Source organism: Lingula anatina, chromosome 3 (genome assembly GCF_051362555.1).
Source record: "Lingula anatina isolate TDL-2025a chromosome 3, LinAna3.0, whole genome shotgun sequence".
Taxonomy (NCBI): Eukaryota; Metazoa; Brachiopoda; class Lingulata; order Lingulida; family Lingulidae; genus Lingula; species Lingula anatina.
The window spans coordinates 8,300,508-8,321,848 of record NC_141769.1 but is presented as its reverse complement, the minus strand read 5'-3'; the positions used below and the strand labels follow the sequence as shown (position 1 = coordinate 8,321,848).

At 37.9% G+C, this 21,341-nt stretch overlaps 2 protein-coding genes across 8 annotated transcripts in view; one reads left to right on the top strand and one right to left on the bottom strand.

Annotated features, from left to right (window-relative positions):
• Positions 1 to 21,341, bottom strand: part of LOC106173426 (uncharacterized) — a 33,082-nt gene that overhangs the window by 2,382 nt on the left and 9,359 nt on the right. For 3 of the 6 annotated variants that reach the window (XM_087008272.1, XM_087008277.1, XM_087008274.1), the window contains exons 11-29: positions 16,538 to 21,197; positions 16,155 to 16,236; positions 15,375 to 15,874; positions 14,882 to 15,102; positions 14,255 to 14,442; positions 13,696 to 13,824; positions 12,479 to 12,550; positions 4,488 to 4,650; positions 4,082 to 4,240; positions 3,540 to 3,719; positions 3,154 to 3,307; positions 2,792 to 2,907; positions 2,317 to 2,436; positions 1,868 to 1,949; positions 1,472 to 1,571; positions 1,158 to 1,266; positions 841 to 947; positions 534 to 627; positions 54 to 236 (exon numbers count right to left, since the gene is read on the bottom strand). In XM_087008272.1, coding sequence (XP_086864398.1) covers positions 54 to 236; positions 534 to 627; positions 841 to 947; positions 1,158 to 1,266; positions 1,472 to 1,571; positions 1,868 to 1,949; positions 2,317 to 2,436; positions 2,792 to 2,907; positions 3,154 to 3,307; positions 3,540 to 3,719; positions 4,082 to 4,240; positions 4,488 to 4,650; positions 12,479 to 12,550; positions 13,696 to 13,824; positions 14,255 to 14,442; positions 14,882 to 15,102; positions 15,375 to 15,874; positions 16,155 to 16,236; positions 16,538 to 21,197 — 7,419 coding nt within the window. The remainder of the gene's footprint in view (positions 1 to 53; positions 237 to 533; positions 628 to 840; positions 948 to 1,157; positions 1,267 to 1,471; positions 1,572 to 1,867; positions 1,950 to 2,316; positions 2,437 to 2,791; positions 2,908 to 3,153; positions 3,308 to 3,539; positions 3,720 to 4,081; positions 4,241 to 4,487; positions 4,651 to 12,478; positions 12,551 to 13,695; positions 13,825 to 14,254; positions 14,443 to 14,881; positions 15,103 to 15,374; positions 15,875 to 16,154; positions 16,237 to 16,537; positions 21,198 to 21,341) is intronic. The other 3 variants (XM_087008275.1, XM_087008273.1, XM_087008276.1) reach the window with 3 other exon arrangements.
• Positions 5,726 to 13,566, top strand: LOC106173427 (NACHT, LRR and PYD domains-containing protein 12-like). 2 transcript variants are annotated; one of them, XM_013554568.2, is made up of 5 exons: positions 5,726 to 6,292; positions 7,038 to 7,841; positions 8,039 to 8,347; positions 9,304 to 9,445; positions 9,740 to 13,566. In XM_013554568.2, the coding sequence occupies exons 2-5, from the start codon at positions 7,073 to 7,075 to the stop codon at positions 12,102 to 12,104; spliced, it is 3,585 nt and encodes a 1,194-aa protein (XP_013410022.2). In that variant the 5' UTR covers positions 5,726 to 6,292; positions 7,038 to 7,072; the 3' UTR covers positions 12,105 to 13,566. The 2 variants fall into 2 exon arrangements, with proteins under 2 accessions (XP_013410022.2, XP_013410021.2); XM_013554567.2 differs by having other exon boundaries at positions 5,727 to 6,296; positions 9,740 to 13,565.

Sequence of the window (21,341 nt, the reverse complement as noted above, 5' to 3'; positions counted from 1 at the left end):
TTTGGGCTAAACCTATTTTCCCAAATGGGCAGGCTTCTAAAATTAACACTCACAGATATAACTGACTGCAGCTTCTCTACAGCACTCTTCAAGTGTTCATCCTTAGGTCTGGTGGTGAAGTGGCACATCTCACTGGCAAAATAACAAGGGACACTGGACCTGCTCTCCCCCCTCCACTGCAGGTTAGTGACCGCTACCAGAGTGCCTGTGGTCAACAGGTCATCCACGCCAAGAGCCTAGAAACATTTATATATTTAAAATCATCAATTTGGACATCACACTGTTACTACGAAGCAACCTGTACTGGTTTTTATTCCTTCTTTTATAGTGTTTAAGGTTTACTGACAAATATATAATTCACAATGCTTGTCCAAATATAATAATCATTATTACATTGGCATAAGTTGTAAAAACTGAAAATCATTGCACTTAGATCATTATATTTAAAAAAAAACATCAAATTAAAGACTGAAAATCCTGCAATTGGGCATAATCCAAAAAACGTTCACCCATGTTATCATATCAAGTCTTACCTTCAATCCTCCCCAAAACTTTACCTCCAGGAATTCTTCAGTGTTGTCCACAAAGTAAACGGTCTGCATACAACCACCAGATCTGGAACAAGCGCTGGCAATTATAATGGAAATTTATTGCAATCAATTGATAGAAAAGTTGATTTCATGATCACGTGTTGGGAACAAAATTTCAACTTTGTTTACACTGTAATTTATGATCTTTAAAAAATTTGGAAAATGGTTTCATTTATTTTTTGTCACTGTATATAATACAATCTGAATTAACATGTTTGTCGTTGACTGCAGATGTATCTTTCTAACTCACCTATAGGTGTCACCACTGTCTGCGACATGTACTACAAAGCCCACCACATCTACTTCACTGTAGGCTGGCCTTACTGAATGACTACACAGCTCACTGAATTCATATACCTAGAGAGAATACACAAAATATCAATGTATTACATTTTTAAAAAAATACTCATTTTGACTCTAAACATCCCCATCACAAGTAACTAATTTTTAATAAAAGTTAATTAAATTTCTTTTTTTAACCAAAAATTGCCATTGAATTGTTTTAAATCAAGTAAGACATCCCCAAACAACTGAGCCCATAAATATGACTACAAATGTAAATCTTACTTCTCTGGGTTCAAAAATGAGGTCTTTGAAGTTCTCCTCAATCTGACTTTCCATGTATTTTGTACCTCTGCATGCAGACAACTGTACTTCACATGGACAGTTCTTAACCCTTAATGAGGAAAGAAGAAAAACCACTGAATGCAAAGAATTTTTTTTGACATCGAAGGGGGAAAATGAATTTGTGATTGACAAGCACAAATAGTGTGTGTGTTAACATGCAATATAAAGTATGTCAATATAACATGAAAACACAGCTACTAATTTACAGTACAAAGACAGCAAAAGAAGACACCAATGGTGTGTTATATCATTACCTGGCACCAGACGCAGAGAGATTATATATTTTGAGCCTTTTTCCTTCCTGCAGCATCTGAATGACTTCATCACTTGGTCTCCATACTGTTAGGAATGTATCTGTGGACATTTCAGATATTTAAAAAATCAGAAATTAACCAGCCAGGAGATCTAGGTTGAAGAATGTTTTTCACAACATGTATTTTACACAGTTAACTTCGATTCCAACTTTGCTTCTTTCTCTGAATTTAATTTGTTCAGAATCACACATTTACTTAAACAGAAACAGGTATTAGTTATTTTTTCTAATCATCACAACAGATTTTTAGAATTCCAAGTCCCTGCACAAAAGTCAAATTACAAAATATTATTTTACTTCAAAAAAGAACTCCAAGTATTCTCTACAACAAACTTACTCATCCCAGCATCTACATCAGAGTTACTGCAGCCAGCAACTCTCACCTTCAACAGTGGTGTCACATTTCTCATGCTGGACTGCTGTTCAAATGCAAATTAATATCAATTAATGATAATATCAAAAATATAGCAGAAAAAAGTCAACAAAATGTCTATTTTTTACAATGAGCTTGAAAACAAGTAAAAAAATTGAAAACTATAAGGTGGTACATTAAAGTGTAGTCAAATGAAACACCTTGAAATGATTCTAAAATGAAACAGTACAAGTCAAATACAAAATCATCATGAAGGCCTTAAACATGAATATTTTACCTATTCAAAATAAAACAGCTACAGTATGTATGAATTTAGCATTTTTCAGTGCAGACCCCTTCCTATAAATATACAAGCGTGTGAGCACACACACACACTCAGGCAAGTATGCACACACACCATCTCTCCCGTGTACCTCGTTCTCCGTGTCCTGTAAAGCCTTCCTGACCTGTGCCTGTACCTCAGCTTGCTGCTCCATCTGTAGTCTACATCTATGCTCATTCAGGGCACAGATCTGAGCCTCACTTAACTCCATCTAAAGGGAACAATAAAGTAAACATCTTTGGAAGGGATAAAATGATAAATTAATTCAAGCAAAATTTTCATTTTTGTTCACAATTCTTGTTTTTGTCCAACAAGCACTTAAAACTGTAAGATTGTGGTGAACTTAAGTTCTTATCACTAGAGCAGCCAAAATGGCATTGCAATGTTTTGAAATTATTGATAGTCAGCTAAGAAATATTTCATCAAAACTGCAAAAATGGTGCCATAGTTATTTCAGATTTCATTTTAAGTTTTGTTTGTACTTGTCTTTTTGGATAGAAAACTAATTTCAGGACATTATGATAGGGCCATGTTTTACACTGATAGAAACCCTGTCTACAAGCTACCTCAATTGAAGTGGGGTCAGGTGCGTTCTGAATGGCATCATAGATCTCTTTGCCAGTGGTCAGATTGCTGATCTGGACACTGGTCAACTTCACTGACCTTCTCTTCATCTTTGTGCCTAGAGCAAAGATGTTGAGATTGAGCACAATCAGGAGTGTGAATGCTATCACACCTAACACATTCCAATATCACTGTAATTTCCTTGATACTCAATGAATCTTTGACCTTTTAAAAAGTAAAAATGCAGGGCAAGAAATATTTGTTATTTTGAAAGCTGGATAAATGAATTTTGAAAAAATATGTTTTTGAGTTTAAATATTCCTTTAAAGAAATCTTTAGTACCATAAAATGGAGAATAACTCACTCTTATCAGAACTCTTTAGTTCAACGTCTGCTTGAATTCTAGCCAACAGTTTCTCCATTCTCTCTTGTCTTGTTTGTTCAAACTTTTTTGACTCTCGTTCTTCCATCCGACCACAGCGGAACACATTGGAGCCATTTGGTAACTTCTCCATATACTAAATCAGAAAGAAAGTTCTATATCATAATGAGGATAATAAGATTTTGAGGATCCCTGAAATTTTGTACTTGCTTACATAAATGAAAACTATTAAACAAAAGTTCATTACTTCAATCCACCAACTCCCTCTTACACACACATGCATGCACGCGTGCGTGCACGCGCGCGCACACACACACACACACACACACACACACACACACACACAGAGAGAGAGAGCTCAAACCCACCTGCATAGGGTACACCCTGGTTGCCATGACATCCACACACCCCACTATCCCCCCATCTGGGAACAGAGACCCCAGGGGCACAGGGAAAGGGTGTGGGGACCTGTGGAAGCCAAGTTTGGCATCCCATCTAGCAGGCCTGGTGGAATTCCCACTGATTTTAAGTAGAAGATCTGGTGGTGCCTGGTAACAGAATGAAGAACATATAAAACACTGACATCATAGATCTCTAAATGTATTAACCCATGTGCAAGACATTGATCTAGAAAACTAATTGCCTTTTTGGTGTCATGTTGAGAGGATCATATTACAATGTACGTTTACTTACTTTTTTCACTTTTGCTTTTCCTAATAAAATTGCAGTAAATAAATAGACAAAATCACAGTGTCACACAAAAAAAGTTAGCTGCATTTCTTCATGATAATAGCAATATGTAAATAAAAAGATGTGAGTACAAAGAAAACACATTATCTAAGTAATAGCACAAAAATATTTTTGCATAAAATGCTTGTTTTCAAATAAATAAATAAAGTATCTAACCCACCTCTAGTGGTAAGCAGGCATCCTGGGAACCCACAAGTTCAGCCCCACATACACAGAGTTTCTGGCCCACTCTCAGCCTGCCAGACCTGAGGAGTTTGGTCAGGGCGGGGTCCAACTGTGTTCTAATGGGGTACCAGCCATCTGTCAGCTCTACTGTGGCCTTAGAGGGGGATAAATATAGAGGTGAATGACAATGATTATCAATACATAAATATTTGCTTGTATTTCTTCGACCTCAAAGCAATTGGATTGTGCAATAACATTAAATTTGCGGTGGAATCTGATAAGTATTAGATTAGATTTGAAAGATTTTAAATAAGACTTCAAAAACAAACTTAATATAAACCTTAACATGTTAAATTACACATATGAAAAAGTAAAACACTGAGGGCAATGCAATGTCATACATTTTCCACTGCCATTTTTGGTGCCTCTTTCTCTCCCTCCTTGCCTCTACTATGAGTTTGTCCCCCTGTCTCTATACTTTTGTTTGTAAGAACTCTGCTCACACACAGTATCATAGTTTTGGCAGGAGTGTCATCTCTTTCAGTTATTTTCTTCACTGCAGATCTGAAAAAAATTATGTCACTATGAAATCCGTTTTGACCAATAGGTCTCATGTTAAATGAGACAAAAGAGCAATGATTCAATATCTGGTAGTTATTGAACCTATCAATAATACCAAACATTTTATTGAAATGTATTTATTTTATAAATATCATTTTTAGGAAATAATTTCAAAGATTCTGCTCATTGTAGGGCTGGCTCTAGCTTGAAAACATACTTTTATTTTATTTGTGTTCCTGTATGCCTGGCAGCCAAAATTTAAAGAATTAAGTAATCAAAACAAACCACAGCTTAAGTTTGCTTCACTGTAAAGCAGATTATACATTATGCATCAGATGAAGTGGATACAGAATTTCTCCATGGAAGAAAGCTTCCAAAGCTGAAGAGTAAATTTCTCCCCTAACAAAGTAAACAAGTGTGTTTAGCATCAAAGGCAGAGGCTACAGGGACCTGCCAGTAGTAGGGCACTCACTACATCAACACTGAGCTCACCAGTCTGGTTAGCCTTGAATTTTATATCAAAATGTCAGAACTGTCAACATGTTCTCACAGTGAATAATCTACATCAAATGCATGAGCCTTGATTTAATTAGATTAGTTTAATATAAAATGCCATTCTCAAGATAACAAAAAAAAAAAAAAAAAAAAAAATAGACAGGGTACACAATTACATCACAATATCTATTTAGTTAATAAGATTCAAACTTTCAACAAATACCTTCTTTTAAAACAAATAATTGTTGTAAAAACTATCAACTAAAATAATCCATGACACTGCAAGACTGAATGAACTATAACATCCAGATTTGTTGTTTTGTCATTCTGAAGCATAAGCCACATGTACTGGGTTATACACCATGTAACTGTACAGTAAACAGACTTATCAAGGTATGTTTGAATGCAGGACATAAGTGGAAAAGGACAAACCAACTAGACAGTTTACACTATGGAGATGATATGAGATTTCAAGATTTTTCACACAGAAAAAATTTCATCTTTTTTTGCCCCAGAGAAAATATTAAAATTGATCTCTTTAAAAGGTAAAATTAATGGTCATAAAATAGTCAACAATGGAGGGCATCCACTATTATATAATATTTTATCTAAAAAAATAATAAATCACTCTTGGCAAATATCACAATCTCCTTTTGCAAAGATAATTATGAAATTCCATTCCCAAATTCATTAAAATGTCCCATAATTTACAACAAACATCCACAAAACACAAAATTGGCGCTAAAACACCACCAACATCCACTGCATACTGTAACCAATCACTCTTTGCTTGGTGATTATCAGCGTAATACTCAAGAGTCTAAACACCTTTAAGACCGCCTGCTTATCTAATCAATAATGAATCCGTCACTTTGAAGATTAAGACCCCTGTCAGCGATGCCTGTCAAACAGCAAGGGTCAACCATCGGGTGAACTGAGAGATTAACAGCGCCAGGCTGAATACAAATGAAGACTGACAGGCAGCGGGTAGCAATCGGTAACCAAGAAACAACTGTAGCAGGTTGGGGGAAAACAGGGTGACTGGATGCTAGTTGTTAAATGTAACTGGTGCTACGTATGGGCCATTCATTCCATGTGGAAAGACTGTGAACTGATTACCACTGAGATGATCTGTTAAACCAGTTGAGTAGTAGGTAAGTTTGTTATTAAAGTTTGTGTCTTGATTTTCTTCTGTTAGAAATATTTTCATCATGTTTTTCAACTTTTGAATGGGATGTGTTAACAAATTCTGTGACCAAGATTGACATTGGAGTTTTTAAGCCTTTAATTTCCACAGACACTTTTAATTGTTTTTATTTTATTTATTTTTAAAAATCTATTTTCCTCTTTTTATCACATTATTTTAATTTTTCAATAAAAGTAAAGCCTCAAAGTTTTGTCTCAGTTTTGAAATAACTAGAAAAACCTTTTAGTCAAGTTTCATCTGTAGGCCACACTTAACACTGAACTCAGTGACATCTCTAGTTTTTTAAACCAGTTTTTATTCTGCAGCAATGTTTGCTGCTATAATGTCAACAGTAAAGGGCAGAACGCAAGCTGCTCTCAGCTTTCTCTACAACATCATCATAAAGCTTACACGTTAAGTACATTAAATGTTTAGTGAGCTAGGTTTGTTTGTGAGAGAAAAGGGAAGTGAAAAATTTAAAAACCACCTTTTGGTTTCAAATTGGCTGTGATTGTAACACAACAGCAAATTAAATTTCTCAAAGCTTTAATAAATATTTTTCCAAACTGAATCAGAAAAGGCTTCCAGCATACCTGGTAATATGAATGTCATTGTTCAAAATAAAACAATTTATCAATCTAATTATTTTGGATTCCATGGACAATAATTGTCATTTCAAAATCTTCTATTTTTAAATTTTCATTTTCAGTCTGACATTCTTATTTAAAACCATCTCCACCAACCATGGCAACCGAAAATGATGTCACTCAAACACAAATATCCTCAGAAGAGGAAATGTCAAAGGTTAACCTGTCAAATCTCAGTCGACTTCTTGTAGAAGGTGGAACCCTTTCAATGAAGGAACTTTTTGACAGTATCCACCCTCCAATTACTTTACACGAGCACCTTGCAAAAGGAGAGGTTCACAAGACCCTGCGTGGACTGAAATCCAGGGGACTAATTAGCGAGGCACAGTGGGGAAAGTTATACCCACGGAGGAAGAAAAATGCCAATTCTGAGAACTACGGCCCTACTCTCCTGTACGTTCTCCTCCGTCACATCTGTCACTTGGCGCCACCTTACCCAAACGGTTGGGACAGCTGTCCCCTGCAGAGCGATAAAGGGATCTCTGCAGACGTTGCGAGAGTTCAGTGGTACAGACGGCAGCTGGTCTCGCTGGATTCCCTTCCTGAGAAAGACTTCAATGGCTACTGGTCACATATCTCTGAGGTATTGTTACGCATGGGGGGACCAATATGTAATGTTCGCATCAAGAGAATGCAGCGCGAAGCCATGGACAGTGAGATGCAACAGCATTATAGAAATGTTTTGAAATCTTGGCACCAAGCCAGCAGTAATGTTGAGGCTATAGAGAGAGAGATTCAACAATCAAGGAACAAGCCGCTCTCACTGGCTTCACCACATCAGAGATTACCTGCTGTGAACAGTAAAGAGAAAGGCGGGAAGAGAGGAAAGAAAAAAGCAACTTTGTTCAATGATCCAGATTCATCAGGTAGGTTGAAAGAGGTTTTATCACATGGAAATTTCCTATTTATTCAAAACTGTAATAAGCATAATTGATACCTTTTTTGTCTAATATTTTTCTGTTTTTGGGGGGCGGGGGTGGAAGTTAATTTAAACATAATTTATTTCAGTCCATCAAATTCATATTAAATATAAACTTATACTTTCATATCATTCAACTTGCAGGCATGTCACAAGAAGAAAGAAACATCCTCCTCAAATTCTACAAAACATTGGTTGACAACATTCAAGCAGACGACGTTCTGGCGCGACTGGTAGAAGACAGGGTCCTCACCACTGTGGACAAGGAGAACATAAACACCCAGAAAAGAAACACGGAGAAAATGCGGGAACTGCTGGATGTCCTTCCTCGCAGGGCCTCCCATGCATATATGGCTTTTTGTGACGCAATTCGCTTCAAGTATCCCGAGATTCATGAGCAGATGTCTCAGGCTAGGGCCGCCATGTATAGAGAGGCCATTACAAAAAACTTTGGTAAGTGACATTGGTATGTTATGATATGGTATGGTATGGCTAACATTTTCTAATATCTCATCTTATTTTCTCAAGATTAATCATTTTCATACAGTAACAGCGGTTTACTTACTGACACTTTTGGAGAAAGATAACCAATATCTATTGCTAATTATTTTTATTAATTACCTTCATGACTTGTTTCAAAATTATCATTTAAATGCTCATCTACAAATAAATAATTCTATACGAAAAATACTAGAAAGTATACATAGAAAGAAAGAATAGCCAGTAGTAAACACACCCCCATCTCATAAAAACCTAAAATACTCATTTCAATAGACAGATTTGAAAATCTCAAAGACCTGAAACTATCAGTTACACTATTGACAAACAACAGAAAGTAAAGCCTTATTAATTGCCATGTCCCTCAAATAAGAGAAATCCCTTCCACCATCATAAGACCACATAGTTCTCAAACAAGTGGAGTATAATGTTATCAAACCAAATCTTATTCCTATGCTAACATATTACAAGTAATCTGTTGGCTTGTCCTTTAAAAGAACTGGATGTTATATGCACCCATGGGATTAGGAATTGCTTGTACTAGGGATTTTGGATTAATTCAGGCACGTAGGATGAGGAAATTGACTGCTTTTTTGTTAAACAAATTTCTACGGCACTAGTTCTAGGTCATAGATATTGGGCCAAACATTAGGCAAGGGCAAAGAGTTGGATTGGTTTAATTTCTTATTCAAATGTCAAAACTGACAAATCAATACTTTAGATGCATGTGGAATACATAAAGTCAATGTAGTTCCGCTTCATACATAAAATATTTAATTGACTGGTTTTATGACACTGATTCATCAAAATAATAAAAAATGATTTTTTCATAATGTAACATGTCAACAAAAATCCAGTTTGTCAATTATAATAACAATTATAGTAATTATTATCATTTATCCTAACTTCAGATGTCCTAGAGTACTGTAGAGGAGTTCTCAGCAATGTCTACAAATCCCAGTACAGCCGCTGGAGACCAGCAACATGGCACGAATCAGTGCAAGTGGATCTGCATGAATTCACAGTACCCCTAGAGCTGACAGACTCACAAGGGTAGGGATATACTTCACTTATTGACAAATATATTACCTATCTTATCACTGATGAAACAATTTTTCTATTCATTCATTTGTGCCTTCATTCATCTGATTACAAATTTTTATGCAAATTTCTTAGTTCTAAATTTCATAAAGAAAAAAAAAACCTTCAAACATGGATTGGATAATCGCACACAAGTAGTAATATATGTCCCTTCTGCATGTAATCTCATCTCAATTGTCGGCTTAAAATTATACACAAGATCTACACTTGTATTATATATATATATTTCTATAACTTTCTATTCAGGAGGGTGCTGCCCAACAATGAGATCTTTGACCCTCACCCAAAATGTGAGGCTCCAGGAAGGGTTCTTCTATCAGGTCTTAGTGGGTATGGAAAGTCCACTGCTCTGAAACATATGGCTTACTCCTGGGCAAAGAACCATGGATACTTCCCCAAAAACTTTCAGCTTCTCTTTCTGGTTGATCTTAGAATGATGTCAGAGAACCAAAGTCTACAAGACGCTATCTTTGATCAGCTGATTCCATTCAATTTCAAACTGACTAAGGATGAACTTTGGTCTTTGATAGTAGCCAATCAGAAAGATACTCTCTTTCTGTTGGATAGCTATGATCATGTGACCTCCTCAAACAGAGTCTTCTCTGATCTGATTGGACAAAAACTTTTAGACAAGGCGCATATTGTCATGACAACTGAACCAAGCTATGTCCAATCACTGATGAAGTATTGTGACACTGCTCTTCACATTATGGGGATCACAAAGGTGGAAGCCAAGGAGGACCTCGTTAGGCAATATGCCCAATCAACCAAAGTATCTGTTGAAAGCTATGCTGGTTTAATGTCAAAGCTTGCATCAGAAAATGAAATCGCACTTTGTGCCCTGACACAAAGTCCCTTCAACCTTCTCAGCCTGTGTGGCACTGTTGAAGCCAAAGTGAGTCTCCAGTTTGGAACCCAGACTTTCATCATGGACCAACTGATGCTGAGCTTACAGAGGCTGTTCTGTACCAGACAGGGGGTGGATGTTCCGGGCGGGATACTCCCCGAAGAAATCAAGAGGACAATCAGCCAGCTTGAAGAAATAGCCTTCCAGAGCATGTTAAGTAAGAAGACAGTCTTCAAGTGCGATGAGCTCAATAAAACCTACATCAATGCCCTCATCTATAAACTGGGTCCTATGGTGAAGTTCCAATCCAAGCGCCCTAGAAGTACAGAATACTGCATGTTTGCTAACAAGGCTTTCCAAGAGTACCTGGCAGCCAGATATCTAGCAGACATGACACAGGAAAGGTTCTTTGTCTACTCTCAACAGCTGGTCAAGGATAAGTCCCTCCACAATGTGTGTGTATTCTACTGCGGACTCAAACGCCACAGCTACGAGGTCTCCACAGTCAAAATCCTCCACGATCTGTTCTCACTTATGGCAAAACACAATCTAACAAAATGGAGGGCTATCACATTCTCTGTTAATGGAAAAAGTCTAGGGAAGAGGCAGAACTCTCTCCTTAACAAAAGCACAAGACGTGCCTTCACTCACGTGGACCTGAAAACTCAAGCTGCAAGTGACTACAGGAAAACTGATGTGAAAAATGGTGCTGATGATTCTTTAAAGGATAAGAAACTTGAGGGCAGGGTACTGGACTTCATCCTCAGCTTGGAGTGTGTCAATGAGTGTCAGGGGAGAAAGGACAGCACAGACCTCATTGCTAAATCAATTCCAGCAAGACTCCTGCTGCGCCAACGCGAGCCAATATCAGCGGCAGCCATTAACGGCCTGGCCAGTGTGGTCAGGTCGCCAGACTGTCAAGTGACCGAGATGGACATTAAGGTGAACCATTTCTGTACATACAACAGAGAAACTCTGCTGACTTTAGCCGAGGCTGTTAGGGACAGCGCCAATATCAGCATTCTCAAGTTGATATCCTTAGATACTGGCACCTCCACTTACTTCCTGGCAACTGCACTCAGGGGAAACACCAGCATTAAGACAGTCAAATGCATAGAGGAGTCTCAAAGTGAGAATGACAAGATCTCAGCCTCAGTTTGGGCCAACTTACAAACAGCATGTCAAAACATGACCCACGTCACTTCGCTGACATTTGTCAACATGACCAATGCGCCTCTCCTCTCAAACATCATCCGCCATACTCCCTTATCCATCCAGGAGCTCCACTTCCCCTGCTGCTCCCTCAACCTCGTCTCTGCTGAGGAAATGAGCGTCAAACTCGAGCACACCAAGCAACTCCAGGTCCTGAACCTCTGTGGAACCAAACTTGAAAGCATGAACATGCTGTCCATGGCGCAGGGTCTGAAAGTCAACCAGTCTCTAAAAGAGCTACTTCTGACTGACACCCAGCTAGACAACAATGGCATCCAGGCCCTCAGCGAGGCACTGAAATTCAACCACACTGTCCAGCGCCTGGACCTCAGCAGGATTAACATATCAAACCAGGGCTGCCGGACCCTCGCTGCCGCTTTAGCTGTCAATGTCAGTGTCCAGGAAGTACTTTTAATGGGGACCAAGATCAGCCGAGAGGGGATGAGAATTGTGAAGGAGATTAAAAAAGAAAACCTCAACATCGTGGGGTTAGACTCCATCTATAGGCCGGCTCCAGTACATATGACAGCCAATACAGAGGTTCTGCTGTAGACCACTCCAGATTAGACTTTGTTAAAAACTTTCAAGGTGCCTTTTAAAAGTTGACTCAATTTCCAAAGTTATCTTTTCTTACTATTAATAGTGTTATTCATAAACAAAATGTCAGCAATGGCCTTAGCCAGAAGCAAAAGCCCACACTCATAACTTTCTATGTTTAAATATGAACTTCAGGGTATTAAAATTAATGCATTTTGAAGGACGATAAATCTGCAGCTGTAAATGTTCATATTTCCACAAGGTGGCAATAACAATAACATAAGGGGCCTCAAGTTTTCAAGTATTTAACGAGCGATAACTAGGCCATTTTATATTAGGTATATACGTGCTAGATAAGCTATTGAGAGCCAAGTTTATCACCCTGGTACCTTTGACTGGCATCCACCTCTCTGTCGTATCTGTACTTGAGCTGTAGCATCACTCTGTGAGGGGTCAGGCACCTGGAACAAATAGCAACCTTTACATAGGATATACAGATTGATCTCTACTTACTATCAAGTTACATTCCAACAGGTTGTTTATAAGTCAGTTGCTTTATAAATAGTGCAAAACAAGTGCCCTAAAGTATACAGCATGTACTGTACTTATATTATAAGCATGTTATGTAAGTTTTTTTTTAATCAGTTCTACATTAAATGCAGGGATACATATGAAACAGTGTCAAGTTTAAAGTAACTGTCTCTTGTGAACCCATTTCTGAATCAGCTTTAAATGACTTCACACATCATGACAGATCATAACTTGATTGCCTGCAACTCTGTATATCAATAACTTTGATTCTATTACTGGACTAACAAAAAACTCATCTTTTAGTATGATATTACTACACTATTTCATCCCCTTTACAATCTGAAGTGAAGTAATAATCAAGGCATGTGTAAGAATTAACATTTTATAGTCTCAATTCGTTCTAATGTCCAGTAGGAGCTTTTTTCTAACTAATATATGAACATGTAAGCTAGTAATTTAAGGCCTTTGGTCCAGTATATTCTTAGTGTTGCTTTAAGTACGGTAAAGCGATAAGACTTAGTATTTGAAAAAGATTGAATATTTAGTGTACAATATACACAATTTTTGTAACGTTTTACTTTTATATAACAGTCTATTTTGATATTTTACTGAATTATATTTTCAAGTGTATAATATTTAACTTGTGCTTGAATTTCATCAAGTCACAAGAACAGAGCAATCTATGACAAAAATGTACATCATTGATTTTATGACCCACTAGACAGTCAAAATATTGTACATACTTAGCATATGTCTGTAGGTTTGTTTTGAAGATTCTTATAAAGACTGTCAAGAAGACAAACAGCTCTATACAGAAAAAAAAAATACTTAACACTTATCATATGAAAAAGTAATGGATTTTCTTTGCTATCACTGTATTATTTCCCCAACTTGAATAAAAAATATAATATCAAGGATTACCACAAATTATTTCTATTTCTAGGACAAAATTGCTGATCTGAAAAGATATCTGAAGCAATTCTATTTCTTTGTAAGCATGAAAAAAAAACAAAAAAAACTGAACAATGAAACTTGCGAAATCTGACAAAGCAATCAGAGTTCATTACTGCCATACCTTCCACCAAACTGTTGCGGAAAAGCCACTTCCATGGCAGCCATCTTCCACACAATCCAGCGGTAGTGGTTATAGACCCAGTCCTGGCTGACCAGACGCGGGTCAACCCCAGGCATGTCCAGGAATGCTCTGCAATGAAAACAGTCACTGTGGTCAATAGAAAACCCATAGATATCCCATTTTGTCTCAGGAAACCAGTTTGTGATGTTTGAACTGCATGGCCCCTACCTGACCCCAGTAAAATTGAATACTGGTCATTATCACAATCTGTTCAGTTTCTTTAGTCGGTATTTCTGCTTTGGGCCAGTAGATTCTCAGTCACCAGGAACTTGAAGGACAAGTAGGATAAGGAGATTTGATGATCGAAAACTCCCATAATAAAATCATATTCAGGGTAGCATGAGACATAATAAAATACTGGGAAAGGGGGAATTCTCTTGACAATATAGCTTCCCTGGCCAATATTTACTGAAAACAACTGACACATATGAAAAAAAATTCAGACATTTGTCAACTATTGACAGGAATCTTGAGCCACAGACTGCTCCTGTCTTTATACCTGTAAAATTCATCTTTGCCAGCACAGCCCTGGTCATCCAGTATCAGTGTGGCTCCATCTCCCACTTTGTACCCCTCCCCACTCCTCAGTATGCTGGGTAAAAAGTGCTCCTTGGGCAGGAAGTGGAACTCTTCTGCATTGGAGGCGGAGACTTCCAAAGTGGAGGGCAGTACACCAAGACCATACAACTAGATGATAAGGAGAAGCAAACAATTGATTCAATAACAATTATGAAGACTATTTTAATTTTGAAATTACAAAAATAAATACTCTAATTGAAATGTATCATGAGACAGGATCTACCTAAACACAGAATTTCAATCACAGAATTTCTGTTACCTAATCATTATCTAACATCATCATTAAGTATTAAGTTGTCAATCTCTCAAAATGTACTGGTACAGTCTGTTTTTCTAGTGTATACCACTACAGATGTAAAGAACTTTAGTATCCAACTAGTAAAAATAAATTAGAGTTCTTCAGAAAAAGTCTGTATGTCTTAGCGGTTGTTTAAGATGTTTTCAAATTATCTTTTAATTTCATCACCAATTTAGTGAATGATAAATGCCCACTAATTCAAGTGACCAGTGTTTTAAAAGTTAAGGGTGCAGACGGATTCAGCATTACCTTCTGCTTGGGATACCACTGAGGTAATTCCTCCCTCACTGCCTGGCGCAGGGACACCCTATCCCCAGTGCTTTTTACACTGAGCAAGTGCCCTTTCATTGGTCTGATAGTCTCCTTGGCCTTGTCCTTGATTTTCTTTAGCTGCTCTTGCTTCAGCCTCCCTCTGTTGATGGCTGCTGCACTCAGAGCTGGATTCTCCTCTTTGGCTATAATTTTAGTTCCTACCAATTATGTAAGATAAAATGCAGTTAAATATTAAATTGTCCACCTTTATAAAAAACAAGGTTAACTTGATTAAACTCCAAGCACAATATGTGTGAGTGTACATTATAATGCTTTCATGCTAACTGGTAGATATAATTTCCACATATAAATAACACATTATGCTCTGACAGTGTACATCTGTATTATTAATTTTTTTCACAATGTCAGAAAAATTCTACCTATCTCTTTAACAATAAAAGAAAAAAAACTTTTCCTTTATTTTCATTACCTTTTCCTTCATTCCCATTGCTATAAGCCATTCTTTGCCTCTTCTCTCCACTCTCAGGCAATGTTGGAGACATAGGTCTTTTCAATCCAGTCACAGTGCTGTGAGAAGACACAGCCTTATCCATATCATTTTCCTCTCCACTGGTTATCCCATGCTGCTGTTGGGGTGTTTTGGTAATTGGAGAAGCCAAAGTGATCCGAGTTTGTCCTGGTCTGAATGGAGGCACAAAACTAGAGGATGTATTAGCAGTGGTTGGTGTGTGTGAACTGGCTTCAGATCCTGTTGGAAGAGAAGCAGAGGTGCCACTGGCATTGAGCAAGGCTGGGGTGGAGGTCTTCTGGTGTCCCCCTGGACCCCCTTGCTTGTATGGAGTAACAAAGGAGCCTGATGATGCTACTGGTGTTGTTGCTGTATGTGACGGAGGCTTGTTGTAAAAGCTCAGATGTTTGCTGGTCATTTTCCTGATACAGTGGGTGAGATGGCCAGCTGGGGTTACTGACCTGCAATGTGAAATTGTTTTGCTGCATGACTCACTCATAAGTCACTGGGTTTTTTTCACTCAAAAGCATGTACTCTTTATAATTCAGTCTTATTAAATGGTATGATAAACTATCATATCTAAGAAAGTTTTTTGTATTTTTATAGTTTAAAAAATAACCTGTGAGAGCATATATATATTTTTTTTTGTAAACAATTATCTATTACTTGAGTTACTGAAAAAAATGACACAAAATCATATAAAAACTCATTAAAATTGTTACTGCTCAATTTATATCCTACCTGAGGGAGTCCCTTGGAGGGGCTGTCACCAATGGGGAGAGCCTGCCAACTGAGGAGGGCTGAGGTCTGTCACTGAAGAAACCTATAAGCCACAGAACGATATATACAAAATGGATCGCTTAAAAGCCATGAGAAAATGGTAATTCCTATAAAATAGTGAGGTCTGACTCTACTCCCATTTATTTCTCAAAATTTCTGTAAAGTGAGATTTTTTTCTAACAGTATGTAACATTAACATGGGCCCTACTCAAAATGCCAATAAAATTCTGCAAAATTCAGTAACTAGTTTCTGCTTCTCCTTTAGAAAACCCTGATAGCCTGACAGGGCTTAAGTATTAATTTTTTTTCTCATATTGTACAAATATCTAATGGTTAAGTTATACCTTCTGGGGAAGTGGAATGAGGCTGCCACTCTCCACCTGCCACTTTGGTCTTGCGGTCAAATTTTCCAGATGGTGAATCAATGTCCTCAAACGCACCATCTGCCAGTAGAGCCTTTATGCTCTCCATGTCTTCAAGTGAAAGACCATGGTCATTTATTAACTGGGCCTCTTTAGGCGTACTGACCACTGGTGACTGGTCAGTGTCCTTGGTCTGTGGGGCCAATAGATGACCACTATGAATTTCTTTGTGGATATTGTCCTTGACATCCGGCTTTTGTTTTAGCTGAACTGATGAAGAATCACACTGGGGTAAAGATGTTTTGGAAAAATCATTTTCTTCATCACAAGGAACCACAAAATCATCCCATAAAGTCTTAGCTTTGGCAAGAGCCTCCTCAGAAATTGAGACAGCATTACCTGAGGCAGTTTGGAAGATTGGAGCATCAACAAGTTGTTTTTGCCTTTCTTTCCTCTCAAAGGATGTTATATCATCGTCACCATTATCATCCCACAGTCTTCTTGTTTCAGCTAAAGCTTTTTCAGAAACAGAAACTGCCCTACCAGAGGCTGTTTGAAACAAAGGTCTTGTAATATTGTCTTTTTTCCTCTCCGATTTATCAATTGACTCAGGGAAGCCCTCTTCACCTGTTTCACAGTCATTCCATAATTTCTTCGCCTTGATGAGGGCATCATCAGACACTGTAACAGCATTACCAGAGGCAGTTTGAAACATTGGCATGCCACCATTTTTGTTCTTCCATTTTTCAGAAGAGACATTACCAACACTATTACAATCCTCCAATAAATCCTTTGCTTTGTTCATGGTCCTGTCAGAAACTGACACACCATTATCGGAGACAGTATAAAACATGGACAATGCAGAGTTATTCTCTTTCTTTTCAGCTAGTTGAGAATCTACTGCACTGTCAGCATCACAATCATCCATTAATTTCTTAGCTTTTATGAGAGCCTCAGCTGAGACTGTGATTGCACTCCCAGAAGCTGTTTGAAACAACGGCAGGCATGAATCTTGCATTTTCTTTTCAGCAAAGGCCCTTTCCTCAGGGAAAACATTTTTGGTTTGTGCAATAACTTGTTTGTTTCCTAAAGCTGTGTAGGAAATATTTACATCCCCTTTTGAAAGACGTTCAGTGTCACAGGAATGTTTGGAATATGTTTCATTCACATCAGCATCAGCCTCATGCCACAATTCTCTTGCTTTTTTCAATGATGACTCTGAAATCTCCACTCTGTTTCCACTTGCTGTATGAAACCCATGTAAGGTCTGAGATTTGTTTTCTACACTATCCACTTCAGAGCCCACGCTTGCACTGTTTTCTTGTGTTTCAAAATGCATCCATAATTCCTTGGCCTTTTTCAAAGCTGACTCTGAAACACACACTTTGTGTCCACTTGCTGTCTGAAAACCTTGGAAAGACCGAGAAAGTTCACCTGGCTTTTTAAGTGCTTTGGTAGTTATGTTTTCACTGCTTTCTGTATCAAATTCATTGTGTTCCCATAGTTTCTTAGCTTGTTTCAAGGCTTGGTCCGAGACTTCAACCTTCTTGCCACTTGCTGTCTGAAAGCCTACAAATGAAATTGAAGGTCCGTTCTCCATTTCAGGTTTTGCATCGGAATCCCTAGACTTTTGCTGGACTGTGAGATCTTTTTGTAGAGAACTGTCTGGCATGTGGACTGTCTTTTTAACAGATATCTGATCTGCTGTTTGTAAAGGCTCAGAAGTTGCATCTACTTGAATGTCTTGCTTTGCCTTGTCTACTACTTTGTCTAAGGTAGATTTTACATCTTTCTCATACTTCTCTGGTGCTGCATCTTTCCTAATTACCATATTTTCGTTGTCTGTATCCATATGACATTCTTTCCACAGATCTTTAGCTTTTAGCAGTGCTTTCCTGGACACCTCCACTTTGTTACCACTTGCAGTATGAAACCCCATAAATTGCTGCTCAATGCTGGCTTTGGTCAATTCCTGTCTGTTACCAGAATTTTTATCTTCACTGCTGACTGATGATACTTTTGTGCTACTTTCAGCAGGTTTTGTAGAATCTACTCCATCTTTCGTATGATTATTCTCCGACACATTTACTGGGCAACTGCCAATTCCATCATCTGCATAGCAATCCTTCCACATTTCTCTTGCTCTTTTAAGTGCATCCTGTGAAACTGTCACTTTGGTCCCACTAGCAGTTTGGAACCCTACAGTTTTTGGTAATGATTGCCAGTCTTCACTCACTGATGTACAAACTGTGTCATGATCAGTCTTGAAGTGGAGTGTATCTTCGATTTCAACTTCCTGCTTATGAAAGTCCTTGACTGTGACATTCGACATGAATGAAAATTCTGCCTTTTCTGCATTTTTAAACTGCGTGCCAGACAAACAGGACAGTTGAGTAGCAGAAATGTCATCAAAGCTGTCATCAAACTCCTCACATATGCTGCCCCCTTTTGGCAGTTCTGGAGAAATAATCTCCTTAGACATGGCCAGTTTAATATCTCGAGTATTTGGAATGTTTGGAACAACACTGCATTCCAATTCTTGTGAGGTAGTCTTAGTTTTCAACTGACTAGTTAAGTTTTCGTTATTTTTTGAGCCTGATGTTTCTTCACCTTTGGAACCTACTTGTTTTGCTTCTTTTGTCCCAGTTGAATACTTTGCTTGCTCACTTTTAGGAAAGTTTATACTCAGTTGTTTGGGATCCTGAGTATCCTTTGACTTGGCAGGTGAAACTCCACATGCATCTTTTTTTACTTCACTTCTTGACTCTACCTTCTTTGTCATTATCCTTGGTGGCTTAAATGGTCTGAATCCTTTGGGAACATTTGAGTAGTCTTTTTTCTCACAATTCATTTTTTCAGGCACCAAAGGCCTTTTGGAATTAGCTGAACTAATCTGAGCTTCAACTTTTGAATCCTGAGCACAAGATTTCTCACTTAAATCAATGTTGCCAGTTTTGCTTCTTTGAGAAATTTTATCATTTTCACATGACTGCAGCAGCTCTGACTCAATGTCAGACATTAGAACTTTGGCCCTTGCTAGTCCTTTGCTGGATATTGCCAGAGTCTTGCCACTAGCAGAGGTGAAACCTCCAGTACTAGCCATGTCATTAAACTGAGCCACATTGTGTTGATGTTGCACTGATATCTCAGTGTCTATACTTGTCATTATTGCCTTTGCTTTTTCAAGTCCGCTGCTTGATACCGGGATCTTTTTGCCACTGGCAGAGGTGAAACCACACATGGCGGAAGATTCAAACTTTTGTTGTTGTAAAAATGGGATTTCATTTTCTTTATCTAACTCTGATAGGATTGTTCTCGCTTTTTCTAATCCTGTATGAGAAATCTTAATCTCTTTGCCATTTGCAGAAGTAAACCCTCTACAGCTGGGCACACCATCACAACTTTTCCGTTTTGTGGATTGGTTCTCATCGTCTACCTTGGCCATAACTGCCTTTGAATGAATGACTCCATCATCTGAAACTGGAATAATAGCTTTGCCATCAGCTACAGTAAAATCAGTAATTAAAGCAGCATCTACATCACTTACATGCTGCCTTTGTAATGCCACCTCTGTCTTAGCATCTCCTCTGACCAGCTTTGACTCTGCAAGTTCCTTGTCCAACACTGTGCCAGGTATTCTTTCAGTAAAATTAGAATAATTACCATTGTCTGCTGCAGTCACTTTTCTGTCAACTTCTGCCTTGTCTTCAGTTACACCCTTGTTTGAAACTGCACTTTGTGGTCCATTCAATGATGTAAATCCAGTTACATTAACAGGTACATTATTACCATTATCACCGTCTTCAAGCAAATTCTGCAGTGTAAATTCTTTGTCAATCTCTGCAACAAGTGCTTCTGCCTTTGCAAGGCCTTTATTGGATACAGAAATGGTCTTTCCGCTAGCTAAACTAAACCCTGCTAAGCTCTTCCCATGGGTAAATATACTGAATAACTCTTTCTTCTTTTCATTAAATGGCAATGAAACTTCACTGTCTTTCTCAAGACCAGTAGTTGGAATGTTTTTCTTACCAGCTAACTGGTTCACTGAATTTTTCTGAAAAGATTTGGAAGTAGCTGCATCCTCACAGATGGCACCACTGTACAAAGAGAACAAGACAGTCTGTGCCCTCTCACATGGGTTCCCATTTGACTGAACAGTCTCCTTATTTATGCCACTGTCACAGGCTAATGAGACTTGTTCTTCCTCGGTTCTTTTGACTAAGGTCTCTGTATCTTTTTCAGTGAAAGTGGTCTTGGTCTTTGTAAGTCCCTGGTTTAATATACTGATATTTTCATCAATGTCTGTAGTAAAACTACCTTTAAAATTGCTAGATTTTGCTTCAATGAAATCACTTTGCACATACTTTTCTTCAGCACCTTTGAATATATTGCCAGTTTTTAAAGAATCCAGTGGACTTTGACTAGTGACAACTTCTTTATTTTTTGTACTTTCTCCTTGTATGGCAACTGCAGGGATTGTGTCCTCAGAATTAGAGATTTTTGCTGATAAAGAAGAATTGTCTCCCATGGTGCATTCTTCTTGTTTAATTCTTTCATCCACCTCTTTCATTATAGTGGCAGCCATCTCGAGACTTTTTGCATTGACAGTAATGTTTTTCCCACTAGCACCCTTTTCAGGTTTCTGAAATAATAAGAATAAGGATAATCAAGTGAAAAGAGCTAAGATATGCATTCTGCATTATTCACATATCAACACTGATTTCAACTGAAACCAAAAATAGAATTTACAGAAAATGAATAAAATAATAAGTGGATTAAAAAACTT

Coding starts and splice junctions, on each gene's coding strand:
- LOC106173427 (XM_013554568.2), top strand. CDS start 7,073: ATGGCAACCGAAAATGATGTCACTCAAACACAAATATCCTCAGAAGAG. Junction 8,348..9,303: donor GGCCATTACAAAAAACTTTG/GTAAGTGACATT, acceptor TCCTAACTTCAG/ATGTCCTAGAGTACTGTAGA. Junction 9,446..9,739: donor GAGCTGACAGACTCACAAGG/GTAGGGATATAC, acceptor CTTTCTATTCAG/GAGGGTGCTGCCCAACAATG.